The 11167-nt window shown below is 40.3% G+C and overlaps 1 protein-coding gene across 1 annotated transcript; it reads right to left on the reverse strand.

The window, feature by feature from the left end:
* Positions 1 to 821: 821 nt before the first annotated feature.
* On the reverse strand, positions 822 to 11163 carry FLVCR1 (feline leukemia virus subgroup C cellular receptor 1; the record flags this gene model as incomplete). Its single annotated transcript, XM_010294329.1, has 10 exons — positions 822 to 884; positions 2582 to 2649; positions 3319 to 3430; positions 3650 to 3755; positions 4815 to 4925; positions 6127 to 6230; positions 6493 to 6560; positions 6851 to 6991; positions 7521 to 7665; positions 11020 to 11163. Coding segments are annotated over 10 exons (1062 nt in total), but the record flags the coding sequence as incomplete, so codon positions are not given.
* Positions 11164 to 11167: the final 4 nt, after the last annotated feature.

Genomic DNA, 11167 nt, shown 5'->3' on the forward strand with positions numbered 1-11167 from the left:
CACTCAAAATACTCCATGGAGGCAACCTGTGTGGTAGCGTTCCATTGCCTATAAATGCTTCACAGTAGAGATATCAGAGGCCTTTCTCCTCCTTTTTACTATATTTCATATGAAATGTTTTTTCTTCAATTTATCTAGTGGGAAAATCTTTAAAATCTCCCCAAAAATGTTTCAATGAATCTGTAAGGAAGTGGTTTCTCTTACCTGCCTTCTGATATCTATCAAGAAGTTCCAAGGCAAAAGAAACATCGGATGGCAGTATGAAACACACGTTTGCAGTTATCTCTTGTTTTCAATATTGTGCTATAGACAGTTTCCCAGAAGGAATCATTGGCTTATATTAAAAATACAGATAGATTTGAAAAAAAGGAACTTGTGTACATCCTCCAGCTGTGCTGCTACCTACTCTCTGACTTTTCAAATGCACTAGCAAATATTGAACAAGAAATTAACTCTCAATTGTCTGGGGAAAAGAAGATTAGATACTTCTCAACATGATGACTGTACTTCAGGATTCCAGATTTTTTCAAGTATGCATCCTGAGTGTACATGTCTCCCTAGCATGGCGAGTATTCACACAGTTCTTTACTAATGAAACTGCAAAACTTGAAAACTGTTAAAATAAATATTCCGTACAAACGTGAACTATTTGCATCTTGGGCAAAATGAACTGAGCATCTTCATAGTTTCCACCACACAACTATCACCAATATCATCAAACACATTTTACTACTCATATATACAAATCCAGTGATTACACTAATTAATATTGTCCAGTATCCAACCAAACTTGTGCATTTCTAAGCCACCTTCTTTCTGTTTTATAAGGCTGACTGAATTTTTAATGTAGTACTTTCAGGTTCTACAGGACTATCAACTGGTACCTGGAGAGGGGGGAAAAAAAGGCAGAAATTAAGCTGTTGTACAGCAGAAGCTATTCCTAACTTCAGTATTCTTGGGTAATTATTAGGTTAGACTCCAATAGTATATGTAGTTAATTAGCCAAATTAGAAATCTTTAGAAAGCTCTAGTTTCCTTTTTCTCCATAATTAAAAAAAAAACCAAAAACATAGAATTGAGTTTCTTAGTATAACTCTAAAGTATTTACTTAATGCACATAGATATTTATCACATGGAGATTAACTCTCAGCTTTTTTTCTCCATTACATTTAAATACAGTAGAATCTTGATGATCAAGGTTTAGAACCAAACTGCTATTGTACCTTATTAACATGGGCAGCTCTCAATTATGTCTAGTAATATCAGGGCAAGGACTCCAGGCTTTTGTTATATCCTGGCTAATATAAATGAAGTTGTGAGACAGTCTAGGCTAATTAGCAAGGTCATAACAGAAAACAGAACAGTCACGGACCACTGCCTATAGTCAGCATGTACACCCCCAAGATCGCCCCAACCCAGGCTGGTAAAACCCACAGGATGCCATACTGTGCACACACAGCTGCACAGGTTTCAGGTTCACATTAGCTCATATAGCACCAGCTTGGAAGTTTCTGGACCTCAGGCAGACACTAATAGTGTGCTATCACAGGTGATCAAAAGCTGCTCCATATGCAAGACACCTACACATAAAAAGAGGCATGACAGAGGACCTTTCAATATCTGACTCCAAAAAGCTGTTTCACTATCTTGATCCAAATTATCAAAAAAACCACAGAGGTAAAAAAAAAGTTTCCAATGTCAGCCTATTTCTACTAGTGACTGGGATAATTTGGAAAAGCTGCCGAAACATGGTTTTGGGACCTCCTGAGCAGCAAAAAGTGCTATGCTCACTCTTCATTTAAATCGAGAGACTGCTTAGCGGAAGAGCAGACCCAGCTCTTCATACAGCACAGTATAGAAACTGCAGCATGACTTCTGTTCATCAGACACTTACTTTACTTAAACTGCAGGTATTTTAAATAAAATATGTAGTCTATAACACAGCCTCCTCCAATGAGCAGGGACATCTTCAACTGGATCAGGTTGCTCAGAGCCCCATCCAACCTAACCTGGAATGTTCCCAGGAATGGGCCATCTACCACCTCTCTGGGCAACCTGGGCCAGGATTTCACCACCTTCATGGTGAAAGATTCCTTCCTTGTATCTAGTCTAAATCTACCCTCGTTTAGTTTAAAACCATTACCCCTTGTCCTATCACTACAGGCCCTGCTAAAAAGTCTGTCCCCATCTTTCTTTTAAGTCCCCTTGAAGTACTGGAAGGCTGCAATAAGGTCTCCCTGGAGCCTTCTCTTCTGCAGGCTGAGCAACCCCAACTCTCTCAGCCTGTCCTCACAGGAGAGGTGTTCCATCCCTCTGGTCATTTTTGTGGCCCTCCTCTCCAACAGGTCAGGAAAATCTGAGAGCAGAAGGTTTTTAACTTTTTTTTTTTCCCCATGGGAGCTAAAGGGAGAAATAGATACGTGAAGGCAGCATCCCACATGGCTCTGTTGTTCCAAAACAGCATGGAAAGTGTGATGTAAGTTTTTGTCAATTACTCTTTTGCTGTTAATATTATTATGCCAATAGAAAACAAGCATTCAAGTACAGTAATACAGTCATGGTAAAAAGAGTCACCACTTACAGCTTTAACATCCAAATTCATAATCCCTGAATTCACATTGTGTCTTCGCAAATCTGATTTTATTAAGGCTGAAACAAAAAAAATAAAGAGAAAGCATGTTCACAACTTTGCAGTTCAAGGGAAACGTTTGTACACTATAAACACACAGAAGCTGCTTTCAGCGCATATTCAAAATACCTGTATTCACTCTTCTGCGATTTGTACTTATTGGCAATTTGAACTTGCTCCTCACAAAGCACACGCAGAAAATTACAATAAAAGCTTTTAAACCATGAGTACTTAAAGGAAAGCTTGATAGTTTTAGCATTTTCAGCACATCTGTAAGAACCCGCATGTGTAAGTCACTGGTATAGTTCAGGAATACATCAGCAACTTTTGCATTTGGAAAACTGCAAACTCTCTCCATTTATGTATTTGCTCACATTTACTATCCTACTCTGGAGATAGACAGGACTCAAGAAATGGGTGACAGATGGCTGTCCATGTATTAGCAACATCATCCTTAAAACAAAGGGTGTGCACACAGCAAGTATTTAAAGTGAAAAACAAAGGAAAAAAACAAAAACAAAAAACACACCCTGCACTTACAACTTCTGTCAGCCCAGACAGGGAGTCACATATATTTAAATCCTAGATGTCTGAGACATCTAAAAACTAGCCAGAAATTCATAATCTCAAAAAGACCTCCACATTTTTACATTAAAGAGAAATTATTACTTACATTTCTGATTAATTACCTGTTAAGATAATGCCCACAAAAATCCAAGCACAAAGAAAGAGGTTTCCTGCACGAGGATTGTAGTCTGTTGTGAGTTTTCCTTGAACAAGTGTAAAGACAATTCCAAATATCTATAAACAAACAAGTTACTTCATCAGGATCACATAGAAAAGAGTCACTACTTTACCTTGCAAAGTTTCAGGTCACATCTTATACAAACCAAATTGAAAAAATTAAGACTACAGCAACACAACAGAAACTTAGCAGCCAAGTCTAAGAAAGCCGTCTTAGATTTGAGCAGAGTGGCCTTCCTGAACATTACTTCATTTGAAGAAATAAAATTATATAACCTGTGCTGATGCATTAAGGAGACCAGAGGAAGTGCCTTCAGACTCTGGGTATGTAATTTCCACAGCAAATTCAAACCCAAGGGGGAGATAGCCAGTCATGAAGAACCTGTTGAAGAGGAGAGTAAGAGGATGACAGGTGTGGCCTTCATTTATTACTACAGTTAAGAAAATCAAACATAAACACATGGTATTATGAATTAGCTGGTATTCTGAACTGTCTGTTTTCAAGATCTAACATGATTCAATAGTTGCTTTGCCTGCTTCATTCCCTTGACCTCATCCAACAATTGTAGCCGTACATCTCTTTTTAGGACAAGGATGTTTTAACATATTTGTCCCGTTTTCCATAACCACTCCATACATATGAAACAACCTTCTCTGACCAGTCCACAAACCACCCGATAACTGAAGCCAATTACTTTCAAATGAAAGACATGCATGAACACCACCATTTGATCAGCCCAAACATCCGTGCTGGAGGACAAAAGTAAGAGACCATATGTAGGGAGCGAGGCTGAACACTGGAATATCTGCTAGAAGCTGCTGTGGAAGAAGCCGAGGGGACCAACAGGTGACAAGAAGACCAGGGGCTTAATGCGGTTGAGGTTGGCTGATTGGTTTTTGAACTGAAACTCAAGACACTTTGGGCTCTGCCTTGACTGCCATGCCTGGATACAGCACCTTTCCCTCAGCACCTTTTGGGGCTTTTACACTACATATCTATGAGAAGTGCACACGCTCTTCTGAGTGAACAAAGCACTTGGTACGTTGCTTGGCCTATCAAAATATAGATTAATCAAAATGCACAGAAGCCAATCTTCCTAGATTTGCTCAGTTAAACTCTAATCACTTACCCACCAGTCAACAGAAAGATAAAACTTTACTGCAGGCAGCTTTTTGAATTGGAACCAAACAAACTGACCACATAGACACTTCTGTTATGCCCATAAAAATGATAAATGAAATTCACTGAAAACTGAATTATTTTAGATTTATTCTGATGTAACAGAAGGTGAAACCCCAGTAAACCATATCTGTACTGTGAGCTATAGGCATAGGTTGAGAGCTTGATGACAGAATATACAGTAGAATCATTTAGTTAAAAGTTAAATATTGTTTTTGGATGGAACTACAGCAAGTCTTCTAGTCCTCTTTAATTGCTCACCCAAGTACTCCTCCAGTCACAAACACTACTATAAGGTATCCGAGGTCCAGGGTGAAAGTAAATACCAGCAATCCAATGAAAGAGAGAATGTAAACAATCAAAGTAGTTTGCCTGCAACCCAACCAAAGGAAAAAAAAATGTAAAAAATTAACATTATTAACATAAGGTCATAGCATATTGCTGAAGCACAGAACAGTAACACAAACATTACATAACTGTCTGACAACTGACATCCTACAGCTATAAAATTTGCTTCATGTAATTCTGACTCAAACATACCATGCAATGAGAATGTATCCCTAAAGTCTTTATTGCCTTGGTTACATGGTTGCTTCACTCAAGGCTAAAGAGACTGACTCAGACTCTTTGTCAAAGAGTGGACAATCACAGCATATACTATTACCTTAAGACTATTTTCGTTCTCTGCTATCAAAATACAGATTGTACCTCTTGGCCATTCTGTAGTGCTGCCCATTATACAATACTTCAATACATGAGCAGCCAAATCGAACACTATTAGTGATAAAAGTCAGCCTAAGAGGCAAGTCAAACAAATCTCATTACAATATTCTATTTATTTTAAATCTGGAATAAGGGATGTCATTCAAAATATTAAAGCACATATCACTTATCTATAAGCCCAAACACATGCAGAAACAAAGCCAATCTGCATCATTAACATCCATTAGGTTTCTAGAGCTCTTGCACATAATATACTGAGAGTCACAGGGGAGAACTACTCCACTGCAAGCAGCACTTCAGGACACTGCTCACTCCTGGAGGGCACCACACCATGGATGATGGACCCAGGAGCTCCTACCGCCTAACAGAGTTCTGCGCCATGGTCACCTCCTGAGTTAAAGCAAATGTTATGCTTACTAATAGGACCAGAAGTAGTATTTAAAAAAAGATAATCCATCAACTGTCCATTTTAGAAAACAACACAGAGTAGGTTTTGAGCCTTTATGCTTTCCTAGGAGAAGGAGCCCACTGGGCCACCTGGCTACTGTATGTATGACATACAGTGCTTTCCTTGTTAGCCTTACACTCCTGAAGAGGCAGGAGTAGATGGAAAAACCCTTCGCATCTTTACATTCTCCTCTCTCATTTTGTTTGGCCAAGAGCCAGTAAGAGTCTCAAGCTTTTGCTGTAGCCTCAGAAACTAGTCTCCATCAAGGCTGCTAGAAGATCAGGGATGAACTGCATTTTATCATCGGTTCACTTCACGTGAAGCCCTTACGTTGTAGTATTTTTCTAATGCAATTGCACTGCTCTCCTACCCCTAACCCCATACATGCCTACCCACACTTACTTGTATGTTTTAGTGTAATCCAGCCACAAACCACAAATAATCGAACCCACCATTCCTGCCACCACCAGTGTCAAGCCAATTCTCCCAGCGTTCACTTCTTCTCCCTTTCAACAAATATTTATATGGTGCTCATTAATAACTTGCTTCCACTCAGAGTCAAGTTCAGACCTCTTGGCAGTCATAAGCGCAAACAAACATTCCTGACTCCCATAGTTGTATGGTGCAAGAAACCGTAGGGAGGTATAAAGGAAACCAAATGTCCGAGCACACACAGCGCCTACATAATAAGAAACATCATCCCTGCAAATGTACAGTAAAAAAAACAAACAACAACAAAAGCACAAAAAGAAGATTCAAGAATCTTACCTCATAATGAGTTACTATCATCTGGTTTAATAACGTGGAAACAGAATAAAATGCCCCAGTCATAATACCTGCAGTACCAAAAGAAAAGCTTCAGTCATTCCAAGTGTAGCCACACAGATCTGCTACCCTAAAGAGTTGATCTTCTGATATTTAAGACTCACATCAGAGGCAAAACTTTTTATCTGCCAGGTAAAATCTCTTCACCAGACCTACAAATGGTATTTTGAATCCTGCCAGATTTTCCAGCACTGACACTCCCTCCCCCATAAAAAAAAGCACCAGCACAGCTAAAGCTCGATGTGCTTTCAGCACACATTTGAACCGTTCTGCCAGACTACAGCCAGACAGCACCACTTACCATAACTGATCAGCAAAAGTACAAATGGAGTATTTCTGAACAAGTTAATAATCGACTGCTTGTAGGAGTAATCCTCGGGAGGCATAGTTTGCAGGACTGCTTGAGAGTGACTAGGAGGGTATTTGGGCTTTTCTTCAAACACTAGGGAAAAAGAAGGAGGAAAAATTTTGATTTGTCTTCACCAGACTAATGTTTTTTCTTTTTGAAGTGTTTCAGTTTGATGAATTTCAGAAGATTAACTCGCATTTTTTAACACTTCCATGAAAAAAATATTCTAGATTTTCTCATGGAAGAATCAAGTCACAGCCACAAAGGATGTGCTAGTTATTTGGTCACATCTGAATGCTACCAACATATGGTCAAGGACAGGCTTCATCTGCAATGTGTCTAGACATTTGTACCTGAATTCTAAGATTAACAGAGAGAAGTCACATTATATCATAATGTCCTTGTAGCAAAAAGCCTAAGTGAGCTAAATACTCTGAGAGAGGTCACCCCACACACATACAGTAAACAGGCTGTTGCTTAACCTTGGCACAGCAGGTAAGTGAACACAAGTAAACTGGAGAAAATGTAACCTCAACTACTTTGAGCAAAGTCAGATGCTTTAAGTGAGATGTTGCAAATGCTCCTTATTTAACCATTTAAATTACAAAAATGGAACACTTACCAACTCCCGTTAAGAAGAACAAAAGGGTGGACACCATTGCTGTTCCATAGAACATGATGCTGATGTTATGTGCCATTAGATCGATATCGTTAGGTGTATTTGGAACCAAAACAGGTGGCAACAAAAAGCCAATTGCAGTGCCAAGCTGTACAGCAAGGAAAGAAAACCAAAATAATTTTCTTGTAAATATAATTAACAGAAGTGAGAAGCCTTTACTAGGTAGAATTCAGAATTCATATCATAATAAGCATTAGTAAAACTATAAAGGAAAAGCATTCCTTTAGTATCATACTTCTGAGCCATTTGCTCACAATGACATTTCACTATCAGGTTTTCCATAACTCAGTTTTTAACCTTTTCATTTCTAAATTAAACTACATATAGTATAGTATATATATACTACACAGTATACAGCACATTCAACAATTAAGCATTAAGGAAGTTTTTTTGCAAAAGAATCTTTCACAGGAAAATCTGTGCCCATGTGCATGCACATAAATTTGTATCAGTCGTTCTGCAACTGAAGGCCTACAGACAACAGAAGACTCCAGCTACTCTTGTAGAAATGCTCTTCTCTTTTTCTCCATCAAAACACTCCACTTGATGTCATGATCCTGCCATTACAGCAACAAAGACTGGCATGCGAGGTTTGTCGCAGAACTGATAGAGCAGAGAAGAGCAAGAGAAAAGGAACATCCTTATTAAGAAACACAAAACCAAAACCTCCATCTGCAATTATTGCTAAGGAAATAAAGAAAAATTACAAAATAAAATAGTAGTGGGTTTGTATCTGGAGTCAATTCAAATGTACCAACTGATTTTGTATTAAACAGAGACAAAAACAAGGACTGACATTTTGGGTATACATACAAAGCATTTTAAAACGTGAAGGAAGAACAGTCAGACTACTCTCCAATTTATCTCTGCTGCTCCTCCAAAACTAAACAGCATTTTAAAGTGTTAGAACAATTTTATTTTTTTAAACTAAAACACCCTGCATCTATTTTGGGTAAAAAATAAAAATTAAAAAATAAAAAATAGCACCAAAGACTGTTAGAGTAGCAAGTCCAACACTCAGAAAGTACTCAAGTTAAAAGTGTGCCAGTGTGCTTTCAAAGCACCCTTTGTGCACATGCCCAATGAGGGTTTTTCTGCCTTTTTTTTTTTTTTGCCCCAGAGACCATCAGATTTACACAGTATCCCATGTTCACCTGAAGAATTTGTCTCTTTTTATCCTCACTCTTCAGTATATGAACACTACAAACACGAACTGAGAACACAGTTACTCTTTTTCTTAAGGTATGTTTTTTCCTCACGCAATGTGAGCCAATACAGTACCCACAATACTCCAAGAAAGTCAAGCAAGACCGTTTTTCACCTTTCACATCTAGAGAGGTTAAGGCCAGAAGGATCGAAAGTTCCAATGAGTCTGGCGTGCTCAGTTTAAGACGCTGAATACTTGTGGAAATATGGCACTCCTAACAACCCTTGACAGCTACATCGCCGCGTTCCCACCAATTTGTGTTTCAACTGCAAATGATCAGCATCTCAAGAGATAACGGGTGCGATCTGATTTTTGGTAACTCCTCTGTGCCTCCCCTGCCTGCAGTCCCAGCCCTGTTTGCTGTAGCTCTGAAGTTATGCAAAATATCTGGTAAGAAATCGGATGACCAACAGCCCAGCAACCCGTTACAGCAACCTGTTTCTGTCAGAGAGTTCACCTTGTGCACTTGAAGCACAAGCGAGACTGTACTGTAATGCATATGCAGAAGTGAACTGCATTGGGATATACGTTACTTCTAACTTCCAAGTGCCTAATTTGTCATTTTACTACTCTTTCAGTCTAGCTTTTGAGGGGTGATTTGTTTGGTTTTTTTAAGAAAGCAAAAATTGAGAACGGGGAAATTCCGTTGTTTGACACTCTATCAGTCTTCATAGGTCACAAGCAGAACTGGAATCCCAAGACCTGTGCAGCACACGGCTCTGAGCCAGTGGGGTACAGCACAGCTGCAGAATATGCCATTATCCTGTGCGCAGGACTGCCAGAGGGAGATGAAACACACTTTGTCTGTGCATTTTGCAGGTATTTCCCAGGTAGGTGGTAGAGGACCACCAAGCACATCAGCACGTTAAGGTGAGTCCTAGCTTCAGCAGGGAAATACGCTCCAGGAATAACTAAGGTCTTTTGTTGACAATTCTACTCCTATTTTCCTTGTCCATCCTTCTCGTAGCTCCTATCCATGAAATCCCTGCTCCTGTCCTTCCCCACTTCAACCCTCACATCTCAGCATCCAAGCAAAGCATCCATATCAGACTCCCAGGTGGATTATTGCCACTGTACTGCAGAACTGAGACCCCAGTAACTCCTTGCTACTAGGAAGACTGGTGCATGTCAGGAGAAGTGAAAACTTAGCTGCCAATGAAACCTTTAACCTGATTCTAGGAAGCAGATGCAAAATTTTTGCTCAACTGCTGAAACAACCAATCAACTCCCAAATCTTCAGTCCAAAAGGGACAGCTGACTTGTCCACTGGAAGACTTCAGTTAAAAAAAACAAAACAAAAAAAATGTTTGGAAAAACCTTTGGGAAAACTGTAAGCAGCCAGGTATGAGATAATGAGCAACCCTAACTGTAAATATGTAACATTAATATTACCCCTGTAATAATCCAAAGTGCACAAACATAACATCATTAGACTCACATGAGGATAAACAAATCCCCTGTTACCTTAATCGAACTGTACCTATGACCTCAGCCACGCCAGCGATGTTCATGGGAATCTTAATGTTTTGTCTCCACAAAAAAGCAGGGACAGTGGCAAGTGGTGAGAACAAGGCTATGCAAGGAATAAAAACTCATCAGCATCACATCTTCACCTGTGCTTTCAGATATGGTTATTCCAGCTCTCTCAAACCAGCCAGGACCAGGGAGCTCGAGGAAATCCGTGACTCAGTGATCAGCTCCCCACAGTGACATGAACTACCACAGCGTTACAGAAAACTTCATGAGTCACCAAGGCATTGACTACTGGCACTTAGTGATTCAAGGCCCTGTTTTAGAAAGCAGGAACTAATAGATGTTGGTATTGGGGCTTTCCACAAAAGTTCACATACTTCATCCCCCTCCAGCCAGGGGCAGATTCAGTCAGATGAATGATGTAAGAGACAAGACACTGAATACCAAGAGGAAGAGAAAGCAGAGCAGGATGACTTCTGAAAAGGGTCTCAGCTGCTGTACGCCGGACAGCTGATAGCAGCTCGCATGATTCTATGCACTGCCACATCGCCAGGGTCCTGCAAAGCAAGGCTGGCAGGAGAAGGTGGGACGGAGCATCACCTCCACGCTTGCCCCTGCTCTGTCACTCTTCCTCTCTCCAATGCTGCCCTGTAACCATTTCTTGGAGAATGCTTTTTCCCACTGAAACCACGTATTTTTAAAATCAATCCCACACCAAACGCTAAGGAAGCCCACTTCTCCGAGGCCTCCCTTCCCCCCTACCTGGTTGCCCAGCACGGCCACGGCGCAGGCAGTGGAGACCTCGGTGGGGCCGAACCAGACAGAGGCGACGCGCGAGGGCAGCCCCAGGATGAAGACCTGGGCGACGGCGCAGACGGCCTGGGCCGCCAAGGTGAGGGGGTACCGGCCG

Source organism: Phaethon lepturus, unplaced genomic scaffold (genome assembly GCF_000687285.1).
Source record: "Phaethon lepturus isolate BGI_N335 unplaced genomic scaffold, ASM68728v1 scaffold44530, whole genome shotgun sequence".
NCBI classification, from domain to species: domain Eukaryota; kingdom Metazoa; phylum Chordata; class Aves; order Phaethontiformes; family Phaethontidae; genus Phaethon; species Phaethon lepturus.